The sequence below is a fragment of the Pyrus communis genome, chromosome 1 (assembly GCF_041283825.1).
Source record: "Pyrus communis isolate YQ-2024b chromosome 1, ASM4128382v1, whole genome shotgun sequence".
Taxonomy (NCBI): domain Eukaryota; kingdom Viridiplantae; phylum Streptophyta; class Magnoliopsida; order Rosales; family Rosaceae; genus Pyrus; species Pyrus communis.
In genome coordinates this window covers 4305984-4325978 of record NC_142565.1, presented here as the reverse complement: position 1 = coordinate 4325978, position 19995 = coordinate 4305984, and the positions used below count along the sequence as shown (strand labels likewise).

General features: G+C 38.0%; 3 protein-coding genes and 1 pseudogene across 13 annotated transcripts; all 4 read right to left on the bottom strand.

Moving 5' to 3' along the window:
- Nucleotides 1–86: 86 nt before the first annotated feature.
- On the bottom strand, nt 87–1721 carry LOC137719511 (thioredoxin H-type-like). Its single transcript, XM_068458556.2, has 5 exons — nt 1571–1721; nt 1058–1121; nt 842–970; nt 471–593; nt 87–365 (listed from the first exon to the last, which is right to left on the bottom strand). Exons 2-5 carry the CDS (start codon nt 1076–1078, stop codon nt 201–203), a joined length of 438 nt encoding a protein of 145 aa, XP_068314657.2. The 5' UTR covers nt 1079–1121; nt 1571–1721; the 3' UTR covers nt 87–200.
- Nucleotides 1722–2430: 709 nt separating this feature from the next.
- LOC137721072 (putative inactive receptor kinase At5g58300 pseudogene) lies at nt 2431–4438 on the bottom strand (annotated as a pseudogene). The gene is made up of 3 exons (XR_015962155.1): nt 3274–4438; nt 2701–3164; nt 2431–2665 (listed from the first exon to the last, which is right to left on the bottom strand). The product of XR_015962155.1 is annotated as a putative inactive receptor kinase At5g58300 pseudogene (transcript).
- Nucleotides 4439–8760: 4322 nt separating this feature from the next.
- On the bottom strand, nt 8761–13106 carry LOC137720345 (putative inactive receptor kinase At5g58300). Of its 10 annotated transcripts, none has more exons than XM_088693411.1 (5): nt 12832–13106; nt 12284–12407; nt 12068–12143; nt 9623–10922; nt 8761–9502 (listed from the first exon to the last, which is right to left on the bottom strand). In XM_088693411.1, the coding sequence occupies exons 3-5, from the start codon at nt 12116–12118 to the stop codon at nt 8889–8891; spliced, it is 1965 nt and encodes a 654-aa protein (XP_088549537.1). In that variant the 5' UTR covers nt 12119–12143; nt 12284–12407; nt 12832–13106; the 3' UTR covers nt 8761–8888. The 10 variants fall into 10 exon arrangements, with proteins under 10 accessions (XP_088549537.1, XP_088549528.1, XP_088549533.1 ...); XM_088693402.1 differs by having other exon boundaries at nt 12068–12151; nt 12832–12955; XM_088693407.1 differs by having other exon boundaries at nt 12728–12952.
- Nucleotides 13107–16861: 3755 nt separating this feature from the next.
- Nucleotides 16862–19625, bottom strand: LOC137720588 (uncharacterized). The gene is made up of 3 exons (XM_068459679.2): nt 18577–19625; nt 17922–18194; nt 16862–17498 (listed from the first exon to the last, which is right to left on the bottom strand). The coding sequence occupies exons 1-3, from the start codon at nt 19090–19092 to the stop codon at nt 17229–17231; spliced, it is 1059 nt and encodes a 352-aa protein (XP_068315780.2). The 5' UTR covers nt 19093–19625; the 3' UTR covers nt 16862–17228.
- Between the last annotated feature and the right edge of the window lie 370 nt (nt 19626–19995).

The following is a 19995-nucleotide window of genomic DNA, read 5'->3' as shown; positions in this document are numbered from 1 at the left end:
GGGTTACTAAAATAGCATTCAGTTTCCTTCAGCTCCAGAAACCTTGTGCTGCAAGCAACAAAGATATATTTATGGAAGAGAAGATCTAAAAAATCTCTGATTTGATTATGTAACTAGTTCATATGGACATCATTCTACACGCTGAGGCCGGATTGATTTTCATGAGAATATCCAGAAGAAATGAAAAACGAAAAAATTCATCACAAGAGGTATCTTGGAGACTGGGTTGCTAATTGAGCCACGACGGCTGCTGTCTTCTTCTGGAGCTCAGGCTTGTTTCCTCCAACGAGTTTGTCCACTTGTCTTCCATCTTTGAGAAAAACGAATGTTGGAGTGGCCTTTATATCCCATGAAGTACTCAACTCCTGCAACCCCAGATTAAATGGAAGGAACATTTCATTGGCAGCTGCAATTCTATAAATCTGGTCTACTCAAATCATGCAATAAAATAAGAAATCATTCGCACTTACAGCGAGAACATCAACATCCAAGGTTAGAAATAAGAGAGAAGGATATTTATCTGCAAGCTCACAGTAGGCTGGTGCAATCATAATACAGGGCCTACACCAAGATGCACTGAAATTTGCAACAACCTGTTGGACAGTTTTCAATAGAGAAGATCTTGTGAGAGAGAAAATTCGGCTTTAGGGTTACACATCATCTCTTATGAGCCCGATTTTGGTTACATTTGGTGCACGAAGGTTTGCTTGTTTATCGTGATGTGAACAGGTCATTACATTACGCAAACTCACAATAAGAAATGGTACATTATCAGGAAGTTAAGAAATGGTACATTATGCGAATTCACGAAATCAGGAAGTTAAGAGCGCTGCAAACTTACAATTTTTCCATCCTTGATTGCTTCTGATAACTTTTCCTCCCAACTTTCCATGGTCTTTATAAGGTGCACATTTCTGCCGGCAAGATGATGACCCTCTTGATGAACCTCATCGATATTGTGTCCGGAACACTGCAAGAATTGAAGCATTTTGTCAGAAGATATGCAGAAAAATGTCATTTACCTGAGAGGCTTCTATTTGCATACAAAGAAACTTACCATAGAGCAGCAAATTCCCATTGAGTGTGCACAGATGAACTAGGAATATATTTACCAGAAACATCTATCAAAGTAAAAATGAAAACCTTGTCAGGCAACCAATACATGCTATTGTGACTTATCGTGTCAATTTGGTCTAGAGACATTCGCTTAGCATAAAATGAAGAAAAAACCCTCCGAAAAAGGGTCCCGTTCTTCATTCCTCCAACTTTTCTCCGTGGAAATTTACAGGCAGTGTTACATTTGAAATGAAGAGCAAACAAACCTGAACACCCTCATTTTTCGTATTAATTTGAGCTTTCGAATTTCAATGCCAAGTAAAAAAGATAGACAATACAAGGCTAATTGATGTTAATTTCATGAAACAATAATTTCAATGGTGGAATGCTCATGTGAAATTTTATTAATTACATGAAAAAATATCCAAATTATGGAGGATGAAGGGAAATGTTTGATCAAAACAACGGCATTATGTAAACAAAGAGATGAGTTTGGATTAATTAGAAGATTTACCTTTGACAAGCTTTAATCTTCATGGTGATTAAAGCTTAATCCGCAACCAAGGATAAAGGAAAAAAAACCCCAGAAATTGGGATTAAGAAGGTGGAAGAAAGGGATTATGATAGGAAGGTTGAATTTGTGGACGTCGATTCAAGAAAAATGGGAAAATTATATATTGCTCAAACGACAGCAGAGCTGGCTTGCCATATAAGGTGTAATTAACACAAATAATCAGATATTTGGAGTTTTTATTTGGACTAAACACAAATAATATGACAATATGAAGTAATATTAAGGGTTCGTTTGAAAGATGTTTCTAAATGACTGAAAGCGTGTTTAGAGAAAAGTTAATGAGTTACAAAGGCACTCGAAATGCTTCTTGCAAGAAACACTAGTTATGCCCTTCTTGTAGCCTTATAAAAAATACTTTTAAGTGTTTTTCCATAATTACTTGCATTTTTATTAACGCCTTCAAGTTTCTAAACAGAAGTTATGAGTTGTAAAAATCCGAACTGAAATATAATGAGGGAAAATGTTTTGATTTTGTCTTTGATTGATAAATGGTGGAAAAAACCTAGTACGTCCAATTGTTTGCAAAAATAAATTGTTAATGTTTGTTACGGAAAATTAGTTGTCATATTATTTAGAAGTAATTTCAAATTGAATCGTTTGACTTTACATACCTAACTATGACTATACCATTTTTTGGGGATTGAGTTAGACCTTGCACCGAAATTCTGTATTCGGTACTCTCATCCTTAATATCGCTTGTTGCGAGAAAAACCTATTACAGACTTACGGAGTTGTAACTGATATTCTTGCTCAATGCAAGTTCTAAAATAATGTTGGAGATTGTGATGCTGAAAGCACAATAGCATTGAACATTATTTCCAAATTTCCAATTGCATTCCAAAAACAAGATGACAATGCTTAAAAAAAAAAAAAAAAGAGTACTAGAGTTTTTTTTATGGGGTTTGCACATCAAATTCAGACTTGCCTAGTTTTCATGTCGGATTGCCGGAATTCCTCTATCATTCTGACTACTGCATCCATGTTGGGGCGTGTTTCGGGCAATTTTGTTACGCATGCCAAAGCATGTTGGGGCGTGTTTCGGGCAATTTTGTTACGCATGCCAAAGCAATCTGCACCATCTCTTCTTCACTGTGTTGCTGTTTTAGAAGTTCCAAATCAAAAACCTCAGCTGTCCACTCCTCACGCACAACAGACTTAACCCAACGCGGGAGGTCAACCACGCAATCATAACTCGGATATTGAAGCGTGGTTTTGCCTGTCAGCATTTCTAAGAGGAGCACACCAAAGCTATAGACATCAGATTTGTGAGTGATTTTCCGCATGTCAATTGCCTCTGGAGCGCGATATCCCATGGCCCGGGACATGGTTGGAGGGAAGTTCATTAGAGGACTCAACCCTACGTCCGAGATGCAAGCCTCGAGTTCTTGGGTGAGGAGGACGTTTGTGGACTTTATATTGTTATGGCTAGATTTTGCACCCTCGGAATGAATGTGGGCAAGTCCCTTGGCAATCCCGAGCGAAATCTTTACTTTTGAATCCCAGTCTAGTGGAGACCTCCCAGCATCACTGCTTCCTACAAATCCATCGGAAAAACAACAACATCAAAGCCTTGTCCATTGAAACAACAAAAATAAATTAAAGTAACTATAATTATACATTAGGATTTAGATTAGGCATCATACCATGCAAGGGTGCAAACAAGCTTCCTGTTGGCACGTAGTTGTACACCAAAAGCTTCTCATCTTTGGAGAAATAATAAGCGCGAGGAGGCAGGACATTCGGGTGCTTCCCTACCCTCTCCACCACCTCCATATGCTGCTCAAACTACCTCTTCCCCACCACAACTTCCCTCAACCGCTTCACCACAACCGTTGTTTCCTCATCCAATACAGCTTTGTAAGTTGTTCCGAAACTTCCTTTGCCGAGAACTTAAGCTGACGCTCTCAGCAGATCCTCAAGATCAAAATTGTAATAGCAACCTTCAAAGAAGAACAGCTTGTTCTTCTCAGCCTCTTGCACTCCACCCCCGAAATCCTTAGGCATCTCACCCTTGCACTCCATCATAACTGAGGATTCTCAACAAATGAAGAGTTCGAATATTTTTCGAGGGAATATGGAACCGAGCCATTCAAGTTGTTGTAGCTCAAATTCAAAAGCTTAAGTGCGGGGAGGTTCAGATTGGGGATGTCTCCAGTGATGAAATTGTTTGGAGGTGCAGCGTAGTGAGGCGTGTAAGGTTCTGGACTTCTGTTGGAATGCTTCCGGAAAAGGAGTTGAAGGAGAAGTCCAAGACAACGAGGTTGGGAGGCAGGGAGGTAGGAAGCACGCCAGAGAAATTATTGTGTTCGATGTAAAGGTACTCCAAGGAAGGAATGGATGGGATATCAGAAGGCAGACTTCCATAGAGGAAGTTGGAGCGGAGGCTGAGGACTCGAAGAGCGTGAAGCTTCCCTATACTGTTGGAAGGGATGGAACCGAAAAGTCCAATCCCCGGAAGATGGATGGCAGTCACGCTCGTTTTGTTCAGATTGCAAGTGATTCCAACCCAAGACGTGCAAACTGGTGTGGAAGCATTCCAGTTGAGTTTTCGGATGTGGACAACGGTGGCAGCAAAGTTGAGGAGGGCTTGTCTATCCGAGTTCAGGTAAGAAAAAAGCGATGAAGGGAAAGGCGGAATAAGGATAAGGAAGATAAGCGTGCAAACGGAGACCTGAAGCTTCATGATTTTCTGCTCGAAAAGAAAATGATACAATTAGAAAACTCCGAAAACAAAGTTAACGAATCATGCAGAAGGGATACAGATAGCAGCGAAAATTCGTCTACATTTCCGGTTTAGGATGGCAAAGAGTGGCAAAGAACCACTCAATGACTTGGGAAAATCCCAGAGGATTGATCACAACTGTGTTTGAAAAGTGTTGTGCTAGATAAAACGCCTCGCCTTATGCCTCAGCGATTTCAAACTTCGGATCAAACACAACTCAAACAAAAAGGTGATAAAAGAAAACCCACTCCACTCAGCATCAAAGGTCACATAACTTGAGACAGATTACATTAGGGACAAATAAATATGCTAGCTAGCCTGTCTTAATTCTTATGATTAACATAAGAAATTGATTGAATTTCTTTCAATTGGCTGTTCAAATACAAATTCAACGCGTTGCATCAATTTTTACCTACTAGGAAAGCACAGAAGATTAAAAACAAAAACATGGACTAGTGAAAAGTAATCTCTATATTTAGACGGATTAATCATGGATTTTTTTTTCTTTTTTTTTTTCTCAAATCTAATTATTACACACCAATATCAACTTTATTTGTTCATTAATACTTATAAAGTCATTACACTAGAATTTTCTTTCAAAGAAAATTCTAGTGTATTGACTTTATAAGTATTAATGGCTTTGGTATTAATTAATGAACAAATAAAGTTCATATTGGTGTGTCCTCTATAATGTCATTAGCTTAATTATGTGTGTAATAATTAGATTTAAGAAAGAAAAAAAAAGAAAAAAAAAACCATGATATCAAACCTCCACAAACCACAAACATGATTTCAACCAAATTTCTTCTTCCATTCTGCCAACACCAACTTCAGCCCATCTTTGCTTGTCACCGAGCAAGCTGCATTGTAGTCCGCCATTGGAATATTAGCATACTTGTGTGCCAGTTGCACCGCAAGCTCATCCTTCTGATCCCATCGCTTCCTTGAGGATTGGGAGCTTCTTGCTCTGGAGCCTTCTGTGGGGCAGATTGAGATGTGCTTGCCCCATGGTGGATCGGTGCTACCATTAAGGCTTTCCCAAGACTCTCTACATGCGCATTGATAGATTTGCGTGTCTCTGCGGACTCCTTGGAGATCAAAGATCTTAGTGCTGCTATCTCTCTAGGAACTAGCACGCTGAGATTGTTGAATCTGTCCAGCAGTTGTTTTGAGATTTCTCGCTCTGATGTAATTTGAACATTAAGGCGCTTGACTGTCTGGGTGAGGGTGTTAACAATTCCCTCAAGTTTGTTTGCAGCAGACAATTGGTTTGCGAGAAGGACAGCTGACAGGTATATCGATACCTCGGATTGACCCCAATCTGTAGGACTTGCACAGTTGAGAGTCCACATGTTCTGGATATGCAGATGGTCCAGCATGACTCCTTTCTCAGTGGACATGTTGAGAACCATTGTCTCAAATTCTCCTTTATTCCACTTTGATGGGGTCTTCTTGTAGTTGTAGGTGGGATCTGGATCTCGCGGTTGTCCAAAGATGTCAAAAGCAATTCCCTTTGGGTCGGTAGGAGGTAAGTCTGACTGGTATGGAAAGGCCGCAGGAGGTGTCAGTGTGACTTGACCCTCTATAGGATTGTTGACAGGTATCCCATACATGTTGGCTGGAAACTGGCTGGTTGACGAGACAGGGCGATCCGCAGTTGCAGAGCTTGAAGTGGGCTGCCCAATCTGAGGAGTGGTTACCACCGGAGGAGTGGTTGGTGGCAGGGGCGGAGCACTGCCAGGGGCTGTTGTATTAGGAGGAACCGGGTCTTGATCTTGCCAGTTGAATAAAGGACTTGATACATCAGGCGCTAGAGTTATCTGAGGATACGAAACCTGGCCTTGCTTGACTGCGTCCAGCTTCTCCATCATTTCCTTTAGGACTTGTGCTGCAGCGCTTTCGTCTTCGGCAGTTGACATCTTTCTTGACCAATAAATAAAATTCTCAACAAGATACAAAACTTTACAGGTAGAACACTAACGGTGTTCCTCCTCATTAATCATGGGTTTTAATTAACTGGAAAATTTCAAGGTTCAAACATATAGAGGAAAAAGGAATGGCATCTCTACCGACTTTTGTAAATTGGGAAAAAGCAAAGTGCACCATCTTTAGCCAAAAGAAAAAGAAAAAAAGAAAAGAAAAGAAAAGAGAGCTTGATCATCACCAAAATATAAGCTACAGTGCACCTTTTCCCCTAAAAGAAAAAAATTATGCACTTCAAAGTTTAAAACAAGTGGGAAAGGCAATCAAATATACAAAGCAAAGTGGTGACAAAGATGGAATCCAAGAAGACAATCTTCCTAAAAAAAAGGAAAAGAAAAACTAATGAAAAATATTTGGAAACTTTGAATTTTAATCAAAAGGACAAAAAATCAAAAGGACAAAAAGATGTTGTAAGTAAATAATATCATGAGTGACTTTTAGAGTAAAAATGTCATTTTCATTAAACGTGAACAGTACCATAAGTGTTTCGTTAAAACTCCCGAATTTCACATGATTTAGTTGCCTTTTGTTGCAGGTTTGCTAAAAAAAGAACATTACTTGGCTCTTTACCTATAATGAGTCATTCATTTTAAACTGTCAATCATTTGCTGTTACATACACACAATTGGAGAAGCACGAAAAGAAAAGTTACTGCTGCTAAACTGTAAATCGAACAATCCCGAATTCTTACAGGTAAGAAGCCAAGTAATTTCCATGACGTAATTTGACTTGGGATGATCATTCATGCATTTTAAGCCAAAGTGTTCCTGCAGATCTTACAAAACAAAAGTAAACTCAGTAAAGAACAATGCCAGAAATATCAACTCAGAAATATACAAATATACTGATGCTTTATACAACCGTGGAAAAGAAGAACTTATATCTAAAATTTAATCATATGAGGCTCAGAAAAAAATTCTACCTGAAAATCTCATCAATCTGTCACAGATTTCTGTGCTACTTGAAAGTCAAGGGGTGTGAAAATATTTGAAGAGGCTGAGAGTGAGTGAGACACCAGGTTCTTGCACTTGCTTTTCTCAGGACGAAAACCAATGGAAAATGAACTTATTATTTAAATAAAACGGGAATATAATTTTTTTCCCCCTTAGTTTAATGAAAATAATAATAATAAATATATCATAATTGATAGAGAAACGAAATTTTTTGATAAATTGGTGATTTTTTTTTTCATTTAAAAAAGGGGATAAGCAGGTGCCGAAGTTATAACAATCTATTATTTTAGGAGTTGTGAAGGCTCACAAAACATTTTAACCTCTCTTGACCACCATCTTGTAGATTATTAGCGTAAAAAATCGAACTCAGAACAAGTTGTATAAAATCAGGCATAGAATTCGCTCCAACCACTGAATCACTACGTAGTAATTAATGAATTGGTGATTGGAGGGTAAGAATGTGAGGTATGGAGTATAAAGGAAATAATTAAAATATTATTAAATAGAGGGATCAATTTATTCTTCAACAGTAACGTCGGCAATTATATATAGGAATAACAAACAGAAAAGCTAAATGCAGCTTTAATATAAAATAAATAAATAAATATAGTGCAATGGGGAACAGAATCCATGGAAGCATGCTTTACTCAGAGTAAGGACCGAGGAGAGTTGGAATAGGGACTGGAGAGCAAACTGCTCCCATGTCATTGTCCTGCCTCTTACTCGTCATTTTATTTGGTATTGGTTAGGAGTTGGGACAAATCATTGTTGCACAATTCTTGCCACAAAACTCGCATAATGTGCGAATAGATAAATTTTGTTAGGACTGTAGGATTGGGGTAGTTCTCACATTAAGTACCAGCTTTGTATTGTTGAAATTTTAAACAAAACTAGCATGCGTTTATGTGTTTTGTAAACATTTTAAATCGTTTTTTTTCTTCACAAATTTAGGTAAAAAAAAAAAAAAACCAAAAAGCTGAAACTGTAAAGACAGTTTTAGAAAACAGTCATTTTCATCTCATAAACGGATGAACAGTAACATTTGAAATGAATTTTTCAAGATTACAATTCTGCCCTCCTTTCTCTATACGCTATCAATCTCGAACCAGATCAGAAATTTGGAGCATCCTAAGTGGATTAGTGAGAGGGTCAAGTGTGACCAAAATACATTAATTCTTATTTATTTTTGGGAGGTCCCTTATATATGATTTTGAGAGGCATCCTACATATGACGTGCAGACCAATTTTTTTCTCTAGTAGAAGGGCTTGTCCAAGATAAAACCTTTAAAAAATTTTAAGATTCACACACCTTTAGTTACCATTTCAAATGTTTTTTTAAGAAGCACAAGTGCTTATCTTTTATTAGAAACACGTCAAATTTTTCATAAAAATTTAAGTGCTTTAAAGAGCCCCTTCTTCAAACGGTATTACAAGCGTGATTAGTTTTATAGAAGTAATATTGGAGATTGTGATGCTGAAAACACAATAGCATTGAACATTATTTCCAAATTTCCAATTGCATTCCAAAAACAAGATGACAATGCTTAAACAGAAAAAGAAAAGAAAAAAAAAAAAGAAAAGAAAGAGTACTAGAGTTTTTTCATGGGGTTTGCACATTAAATTCCGACTCGGAGGATTGCCTAGTTTTCGTGTCGGATTGCCGGAGTTCCTCTATCATTCTGACTACTTCCTCCATGTTGGGGCGTGTTTCGGGCACTTTTGTTACGCATGCCAGAGCAATCTGCAGCATCTGCACCATCTCTTCTTCACTGTGTTGCTGTTTTAGAAGTTCCAAATCAAAAACCTCAGCTGTCCACTCCTCACGCACAACAGACTTAACCCAACGCGGGAGGTCAACCACGCAATCATAACTCGGATATTGAAGCGTGGTTTTGCCTGTCAGCATTTCTAAGAGGAGCACACCAAAGCTATAGACATCAGATTTGTGAGTGATTTTCCGCATGTCAATTGCCTCTGGAGCGCGATATCCCATGGCCCGGGACATGGCTGGAGGGAAGTTCATTAGAGGACTCAACCCTACGTCCGAGATGCAAGCCTCGAGTTCTTGGGTGAGGAGGACGTTTGTGGACTTTATATTGCCATGGCTAGATTTTGCACCCTCGGAATGAATGTGGGCAAGTCCCTTGGCAATCCCGAGCGAAATCTTTACTCTTGAATCCCAGTCTAGTGGAGACCTCCCCGCATCACTGCTTCCTACAAATCCATTGGAACAACAACAACGACAACAACAACAACAAAGCCTTATCCATTGAAACAACGAAATAAATTAAAGTAACTATAATTAGACATTAGGATTTGGATTAGGCATCATACCATGCAAGTGTGCAAACAAGCTTCCTGTTGGAATGTAGTTGTACACCAAAAGCTTCTCATCTTTGGAAAAATAATAAGCGTGAGGAGGCAGGACATTCGGGTGCTTCCCGACCTTCTCCACCAGCTCCATATGCTGCTCAAACTCCCTCTTCCCCACCACAACTTCCCTCAACCGCTTCACCACAACCGTTGTTTCCTCATCCAACACAGCTTTGTAAGTTGTTCCGAAACTTCCTTTGCCCAGAACTTCAGCTGACGCTCTCAGTAGATCCTCAAGATCAAAATTGTAATAGCAACCTTCAAAGAAGAACAGCTTGTTCTTCTCAGCTTCTTGCACTCCACTCCCGAAATCCTTAGGCATCTCACCCTTTCCATCACCCGCTGCTTTCCCCTTCAACATCCCGCCACCTACTTTGTTAGTCCGTTTCCAGCAGCATATGCCAACCACCAGGACTAGAAGAATAAACACTGCAGAGCACCCAAATGCCATGGCAATAATGGATCCCGGACTGAGTTTTTTTATGAGTGTAGCATGGTGATTTTTCAGAATGGTTGGCGAGGGTGGCAAGAAAGCAGGGTATGCAGATGGGGTAGAGGAGGTGGTTTTAGAACAATTGTTGAGAGGTTCTCCACATAACTGAGGATTCCCAACAAATGAAGAGTTCGAATATTTTTCGAGGGAATATGGAACCGAGCCATTCAAGTTATTGTAGCTCAAATTCAAAAGCTTAAGTGCGGGGAGTTTCAGATTGGGGATGGCTCCAGAGATGAAATTGTTTTGGAGGTACAACGTAGTGAGGCGTGTAAGATTCTGGATTTTGGTTGGAATGCTTCCGGAAAAGGAGTTGAAGGAGAAGTCCAAGACAACGAGGTTAGGAGGCAAAGAGGCAGGAAGCACGCCGGAGAAATTATTGTGTTGGAGGTAAAGGTACTCCAAGGAAGGAATGGATAGGATATCAGAAGGCAGACTTCCATACAGGAAGTTGGAGCGGAGGCTGAGGACTTGAAGGGCATGAAGCTTCCCTATACTGTTGGAAGGGATGGAACCGAAAAGTCCAATCGCCGGAAGATGGATGGCAGTCACACTCGTTTTGTTTAGACTGCAAGTGATTCCAACCCAAGACGTGCAAACTGGTGTGGAAGCATTCCAGTTGAGCTTTTTGATGTGGACAACGGTGGCAGCAAAGTTGAGGAGGGCTTGTCTGTCGGAGTTCAGGTCAGAAAAAACCGAGGAAGGGAAAGGCGGAATAAGGAAAAGGAAGATAAGCGTGCAAAAGGAGACCTGAAGCTTCATGATTTTCTGCTCAGAAAGAAAATGATACAATTAGAAAACTTCGAAAACAAAGTTAACGAATCATGCAAAAGGGATACAGATAGCAGCGAAAATTCGTCTACATTTCGGGGTTAGGATGGCAAAGAGTGGCAAAGAACCACTCAATGACTTGGGAAAATCCCAGAGGATTGATCACAACTGTGTTTGAAAAGCGTTGTGCTAGATAAAACGCCTCGCTTTATGCCTTAGTGATTTCAAACTTCGGATCAAATCAAACACAACCCAAACAAAAAGGTGATAAAAGAAAACCCACTCAACTCAGCATCAAAGGTCACATAACTTGAGACAGATTCCATTAGGGACAAATAAACAAGCTAGCTACTTTCTCCAAAAAAAAAAAAAAAAAAAATTCTCCGAAAAATAAACATGCTAGCTAACCTGTCTTAATTCTTATGATTAACATAAGAAATTTATTGAATTTCTTTCAAAAAATTACAGTGGTTGTTGACGCGTTGCATCGATTTTTACCTACTAGGAAAGCACAGAAGATTAAAAACAAAAACATGGATTAGTGATGAGTAATCTCATATTTAGACGGATTAATCATGGGTTTAAATTAACTGCAAAATTTCATGGTTCAAACATATAGAGGAAAAAGGAATGGCATCTCTCTACCAACTTTTGTAAATTCGGAAAAAGCAAAGTGCACCATCTTTAGCCAAAAGAAAAAGAACAAAAGAAAAGAGAGCTTGATCATCACCAAAATATAAGCTACAGTGAACCTTTTCCCCTAAAAGAAAAAAATTATGCACTTCAAAGTTTAAAACAAGTGGGAAAAGCAATCAAATGTACAAAGCAAAGTGGTGACTAAGATGGAATCCAAGAAGATAATCTTCCTAAAGAAAAAGGGAAAAGCTCAATATTCTGTGAAAGATGGAAGGTTTGTTGTGTGCTACAGGTTTCCCTTGGTATTGTGCAGAATTTCACATGATTTGTTTGCCTTTTGTTGCAGGTTTGCTAAAAAAAAAAAGAAGGTTACTTCACTCTTTACCTGTAACGAGTCATTCATTTTAAATTGTCAATCACTTGCTGATACATATACATAATTGAAGAAGCACGAAAAGAAAAGTTACTGCTGCGAAACTGTAAATTGAACAATCCCGAATTCTTACATGTAAGGAGCCAAGTAATTTCCACGACGTAATTTGACTTGCGATGATCATTCATGCATTTTGAGCCAAAGTGTTGCTGCAGATCTTACAAAATAAAAGTAACAGTGCCAGAAATATGAACTCAGAAATATACAAATACACTGATGCGCTATACAACTGTGGAAAATAAGAACTTATATCTAAAATTTAATCCCATGAGGCTCAGAAAGAATCTACCTGAAAATCTGATCAATTTGTCACAGATTTCTGTGCTACTTGGAAATCAAGGTGTGTGAAAATAAGCATAGTATAAAAGGCTGAAGACGGTGAGACCAGCTTCTTGCACCTACTTTTCTGAGGACTAAGGGCTGGTTTGGTATTGCTCTATTTTGAAAAAAAGTTGCTTCTGCTGTGCTGTGAGAATAAGCAATTGTGAAATAAAGCAGCAGAGTGTTTGGTAAACTTTTTTGTAAAAATGCTTTTGAAAAAAAAAGAAGCAATATTATAGTGTTTGGTAAACTTATATGTAAAACAAATGTGAAAAAAGTCAGTTTTTCAAAGCTAGGTTTTGTAGCTTCTTGTTTTTGGCTTTTTTTCACTCAAAACTGTGAAAAAAAAGTTGAAGCTGAATGTTTACCAAATACAAAAACAGCTCCTAGCTTTTTTTTATACCAACTAGGCCTAAAACCAAAGGAAAATGAACTAATTATTTGAATAAAACGGGAATATAATTTTTATTTTCTCGTACGAAAATAAAATAAATATACCATAACTGATAGAGAAACAAAATTATTTGATGAATTGGTGGTTGTCTTTTCGTTATAAAAAGAGGATTAGCTGATGATGAAGCTAAGACAATCTTTTTTTTTTGAGAGTCGGGATGATTCGCAATGGCTTTTCAGTTCCTAATCATCATCTTATGATTCACTATCGTTAGAAATAGAACTTAGAACGAGACGTGTGAAACACGGACCTAAAATTCGTTTCAACCACTGAATCATTCTAGGGTCGTGGTTAACGTATTGATGATTGGATTTGAGGAGTTATGAGGTAAAAATGTCAGTTATGGAGTATAATTGATATAATTAAATAGAGCGCTCAACTTATTCTTCAAGAGTAACGTCGGCAATTATACATAAAGAGATTATATTCATAAACCTCAAATTACTTCTTCCACATTTTTTTAATTTTTTAATATTTTCTACACACCATTAACATTTGATAGAAAAATATTAAAAAATTAAAAAAAAGTGGAAAAAGTAATTTGGAATGTGAATATAATCTCTCTTATGTATACAGGAATTGCAACAGAACATTTCTCAGCCAGAAAAGCTAAAAGCTGCTTTAATATAAAATGAATAAATATAGTGCGATAGGGAACAGAATCCATGAAGGCATGCTTCAGTCAAAGTAATGAATGAGGCGGGAGGTGGATTGTTGATGTGATGTGTGCTCAGTTAAGTTATGTTAATATTTTATATTAAATTTTTATAAAAACAATAAAATGAAAAATAATAAGAATATAAAATGTTAATGTGGCTTAATCGTGATTACACAAACAGGAGGGCAAACAATCTACCTCTAGAGAGTTGGAACAAGAACTGGAGAGCAAACTGCTCCCATGTCATTATCCTGCATCTTACTTGTCATTTTATTTGGTATTGGTTAGGAGTTGGGACAAATCATTATTGCACAATTCTTGCCACAAAACTCGCATACTGTATGAAGAGATAAATTTTGGTAGGACTGTGGATTAGAGTAATTTTCACATTAAGTATTAATTTGGTATTGCTGAAATTTTTAAAAAAAGTTGATGCCTTTTAATTGTTTGGTAAATATCTTAAATCAATTTTTTCATCTCATGACACGGGTGAACAATAACATTTAAAATGAATTTTTCAAAATTCCAATTCTACCCTCCTTTCTTTGTAGTATTGAAACCAGATTTGAAATTTGGGCCATCCCAAGTGGATTGGTGGGAGGGTTAACTTAAATGTGACCAGAATACATGATTTCTCATGCTTTTTGGGAGATGCCTTGTATACGATTTTGAGACGTGTTATATATATGATGCTATGAGACCAATTCTTTCTCTAGTATAAGGGCTTGTCCAGAAACAAAAACCTTTGTTACTTTTTTTAAGAGTTACACACCTTTAGTTACCATCTTAAATCAAAGTTATAATAACTTTAATCGTTTAATTAAATTTTAAGAAATCAAATTAATTGATAAGGTGGATTTGATGAAAATGATATGTAGAGGATACATTTCCATTATAATTATCCTTGATTTGGCTTCAAACCCAGCACTTTACACCATCAGAGTTCAAAGGAGGCGGATTCTGTGTCCTCCCACTTTTCGTGCTTTTCGATTTGTGTGGTCACGATAAAGTCACGTTAACATTTTATATTACTATTTGTTTTTATCTTATTATCTATATAAAAGAAACTAATATAAAATGTTAACGTGACTTAACCACACAAAATAAAAGAATATGAAAAGTAAGAGAGCAGAGAATCTGCCTCGAAGTTCAGAACCCTAATTAAATAAAAAGAAGTCGTCAACTCTCACATGGTAGGGTCCTCTATAAAGTAAAAGGGTCTAATTTCTGAAACTTTTCTGATGGAAAACATGGTCCCTCAACAGAACCATATCACGGTAATTTGTCTCTTCCGAGAGTTGGTAATTCCCAACAACTTCAGTACTAGTACTGCCAGGAAAACTGGAATACCGAACTCGTGATTCATAATCAAGTATTAACTTTTTATTAAAAGTGCTTTCAGCTTTATACGTTTAATTTATCAAGTGAAAAACAAAAAAAGCAAAAGAATAATATTAAATTTGTCATTCATAATTAAGTATTAAACTCGTCAGTTAAATAAGTTAAATTGTATACATTTCACTCATCAATGAAGAGAAGACATCATATGAATTATATCAAATGCGTCATCCATAATCAAGTATTGAATTTGACATTTAATTGAGCCACATTGAGTGACAAGAAAATATAGTATATGAACTAAAGACGAGCAAAGAGATTTGATCTGAAATTGATGTCAGTGACTAAGACTAACCTTATTGTATGAGTAGTTTGTTGTTGCTATTCTTGTATTTGATGGAAAGGGATCATCTCCAGATCTCTTCCACCAAATCAATAAATATGAGCCCTATCCAAAGGCTAAAAATAGGAGGCCCCTTTAAAAGTTATAATAACTTTAGCCATTAGATCAAATTTCAAGAGTTCAGATTATTGATTAGGTAGATTTGGTGGAAAGGGATCCGTCTGTATTTGATATCCTTTCTCTGGTGATGTTATCAAGCTGATGCTATTTAGACAACCACTGCAGTGTGATGGACGGACAAACTCACGTCGTGTGACAGTTCTTTCACTTGCAGTTGCAAGGGACTATTTTGTAGGGTTGCGCACTACGGACAACAGTGAGTGAGATAGAATTAGGGTTTTCATTCTAATAATACGGAATTCGGTGTAATAGTTTTTAACACTTATATTATTGGATTAGACATTACATGACGATGAACCTGTTATATGTAAATTGCTCTCAAGAAGAAGAGGGCTGGTTTGTAGGGGTGGGCACTTAGAACCGAAACACGAACCAAATCGAACCGCATCGAACAGTTTGATTTTGCAGTTTTGAAACCTAACCGCAACATAGAAAACGGTTTGATTTCGGTTTTGGCTTTTGAAAACCACACCGAAACCGAACCGCACCGCAAATATTAATAAATATTTAATTAAATGTCCATATTAGATTTCATGTTTTAATTGGTTGTTTGTTAGAATCTATACACTTAGTACGGACTTAACCACACTAGAATATCATCATTCATCACTTTCTTTCGTTCATTAACGAAGGACCTTTGTTATTTTATACCATCACACACACATATATGTATAAGGGTGGACTAATATTGTTATCAACAGTCGAACAATGATCTAATGAAGTCCACTCATTTGAAGCATGATATCACATATTCTAATATGAAAGTTTCGCTCACATTTAATGAATTCAAATTTATTCAACTTGTTTTATGATAAACATTGTTAGGGACATCCTTTTGTTGCACAAACATGTTTTAACATCACAACTGCATGCAACATGCTAATTGTTTACATAACAAATGTCTTTTTCTTATTGCTATTGGGAAATGCTTATGTCTTTTTCCCATTGCTATTGGGAAATGCTTATTAATATGTTAAATTGCAAATTGTACATTTTTTCTTAAAAACCAACCCAAAACCATTTGAAACCGCACCGAACTGAACCGCAAAAAAATTCGGTTTCGATTTCGGTTTCACTCAAAACCGCACCAAACCAAACCGTGTCCACCCCTACTGGTTTGTGTGTTCCGGCACATGGGCTATGTGGTTTGGAAGCCCATACTGAAGTTTTTCTCCGACTTCGCATATTAGTCTTTGCAGTTTCATGGATTATGGTTCAATAGGAGCTTTGAGAACTGAAGCAGATTTAAGAGCGAACTTTATAAGATCATGGGCCGGTTCAAGAACTTGTTTGTTAATTTCATGGAGAAATTGAAAGTTTCAATCACAAATGCTCGCATACCTCCTAAGAATATGGCTTAAATATTACATCTTATAACGTAAAATTAAAAGTGCTTCATGGCTTCTCCCAACAGCTTTAGGTGTTTTCTGCAGTCCCAAATGGGTGAGCAATCTACATGGAGCGGACGCTACAGCAGTGTATGTAAGCCCTTCCCAAATGGAAGGGACACTCACTTGAAAAGAAGAATCGAATTAACTATGTTTGAAGACCAAGCAAGAGCTTGAATCGAAAGTGCTGGAAAATTACAAGACCCTTCACCCTTCATCCACATAAAAAACAGTCAAAACAATCGGAAGTAAGATCACAAAGTTTCGAAAGAGGATGAATATTACAAATCAGAGAAACAAAGAATCAAAGCCATTCTTTTTGCTTCAGCTGTTAGTCTGTCATTTTTATTTGCCTCTTTGGGGCCATCTTAACTTCGAAATTTCCAAAGCTGGCTGTTTGTGGTACAAGGTAACTTCAACCAGAAAAACTCAACTCTGCAAAACAATGCAAGGGTAGCCGACACCAACAATCTGATATGATGGCCGAAGACTTGCGCATTATTTACAAACTCCTGTATTTGGAAGGGGCATGAACAAAATCTAGAAAAACAATCACGGTGACGGGGTCTTTTCAAGCTTTTCAATTTCTTCATGGTGCTTTCTTTCGGCCTCCTGAAGCGCTTTTTCAGCATCCTCCTCTTCTTCAATCTGGTCAAGATTATCGAATTCCTTTATTGCAGCCATTGCTTTCACAACCGGATCTCTAAGCTCAGCTATAAGTCCACCGCCAACTTTGTACTCTTCTTCATCGCCAATCAGGAACAAACGCTGGTCAGGTCCTGATGCCATGGGAATGTCAACTGCCAGTAGCTTCATATCATACTGCATAAGAAGATGACACCCTTCAATGAGAAAAACTTGGCCATCCAAGTACCCTTCAAGTCATAAGATCAAAATATACGGCTTTTCAACACCCCCATCTACTAACTAACTAACTAATGCAAAGCATCATTTGATTAGTCATGTCCCAGAGCATGCACTCAATCTGCTCTGTTTGACAGGCACTCAATCTGTTGTTCAACGAGGAAACTTTTTACCAGAAGAATCACAGCACACACTGCAGTATAATTTTACCAAGATACATTCTCGCAATGTACATTTACACACCATCAACCAGTGCATGAAATTAGTTTAGTTTCAACTTCTACTTGCAAGCACACAAGGAGATCAAGGAAGAAAATTGAAATAAAAACGCATGTTTATGAAGAGAAATTTGGGAGTATCCAGCATAGCACAAATACAAACCTGGCCTTTTTTCTTCTTTACTTCTACACTAACCAGACCCTTCCTCTCAGAACCTCGCACAGGGAAAATGAGGAAACACCGCTTGCTCCTAAAAGTTGGCTTGAACTTCTTCAGTGTAACCCCACCTCCAGACATTACATAGGCTCTTAGATCTGATCCAGAGAGAGGAGCACCCATAACCTCGAGAATCCCAGCAGATGTATTAAGCTTCCTCATGGCAATTCTATAAACTTTATCAGGATTGATTGTGAATCTCGAGCGGATGTGAAGGCCCTAAGAGTAGTAAAAAAGAGCACATAACTCTCAAGTAGTAATCTATAACGAAAAGCAAGATTGTCCTCTACCAGGAAAACAAATACACTGAATAAGAAAATATCACGATTTCAGTTCATGCTATCCTATATGTAAAGGCTTCAACTTTTGATCATACATAGACTCCGAAAAACAGTAAAACTAAACCCATTGGAAAAGAATCTGAATAACTTCATTACAAATCCACCACTAGAGCTTGTAAACTATAGTTCTAAATCATTAACTTGAGTAGCAATTTGTGCATTCTTAGCTACTTATAAATCATTAAATTGACTAGCAATTTGTGCATTCTCAGCTACTTCTATGTCATTACAAGATCAGCTAGGGATTCAGAGGAACTTACAGCGAATGCGACAATGGCGGTAGAAAGGGCGAGGAAGCCATACTTGGCCATGCCTTCAGAGAGTCCAATGAAGGTGCTAGCAATCCCAAACATGAGCCGCCACAGCAGAGCACACACCAACACTGCGCCAATTCCCAACAGCACCAGATTGTTCCTCTTCCAGAACGCCTCAATCTGCAACCCAATGGCCCCCTGATACCGCGAGAAAGCCGATGACACCGCGGAGAGCGGCTTATCAAACACCTTCTTTGCATCGATTTTGCTGAAATTCGATGGCTTGACGGAGAAGAACCTCATGCCCAGGCCGTAACCGAGTCCCGGCCCGGAGTAGCTTCCGCCACCGCCGCCGGGAACTGGTTTTGGGTGAGAGGGGAATTGGGGAGGAGGCCCATTGGTGGAGTGGTAGCTCCTCCTGGCGGTGGAGAACGGAGGCGGAGACGGAGACGAGGGTTTTGAGATTTGATTGCGGTGGAATCTAAGCAGGCCTTGGATGATCCCAGACGAGGGTTTTGACATTTGAATTTTGGGCGTGCGTGTGATTTGGGGATTCGATTAGGGATTCGGATTCAGCCTCACCAAAATGCAGAGACTCCAGTCGGATTTCGATTTACCAAATTCAACGGCTTTTTTCCCCTGCCCGCATTTCCCACCGTTAAAAATTGGTAATTTTCTTTGCACTCTTGCGTGAAGACTCGTAAGCGCGCGGTCATTTTTGGGAAGCCGCCATGGATTCTGGTAGGTAACCGTTGTTTCCAATGGAAAATGAAAAACCCTGCAAATGGACCTTAGCTCAATTGGGAGTTTGGTCAAAGTCTTAGCATTAGTGTGAGAAGCTGCGACATACGGGACTTGGCTACAATTCTCACCCCGTTTATTTTGAATTCTGATCCCCTACGAATCTCGTCCAAAGCCGACAGACTGCGTAATCGAGAGAGGAGAGAAATTCTGACTCTTGATTTTTGTAAGGTGGATCATTGAGATGGATTAGCAATAATCGTAAAATTTGAGATGAGTCGTCCGACTCATTCGGTTTCTTAATTTCAAACTACAAGATTTGAAGAGGATTTCGATTCGTTTATTTATATGCTTTATTAAATACATCGTGGTACTGTAATTTTTCTAACTATTTTGAGCTAGATAATTGTACTATTGTCAATTTCCATACAACAGACATGCTCGTCAACAATGAATCAAAAAGGTCAGAAATTAAGTGTATATGTGACTTCACTACTTGCTAATTATATACTAATCAATCTACGTGCTCAATCAAATCGGGATCAAATTATGATTCTTCCTTTTACAAAAATTAAATCTAACGAAAAGTTCAAAAAAAATTTATTTTTAATGTAAAAAAAACAAATAAAAGTGTAGTAAATAGTACCAAAAAAAAGATAAAAATATGATTTTTCGTTAAAAATA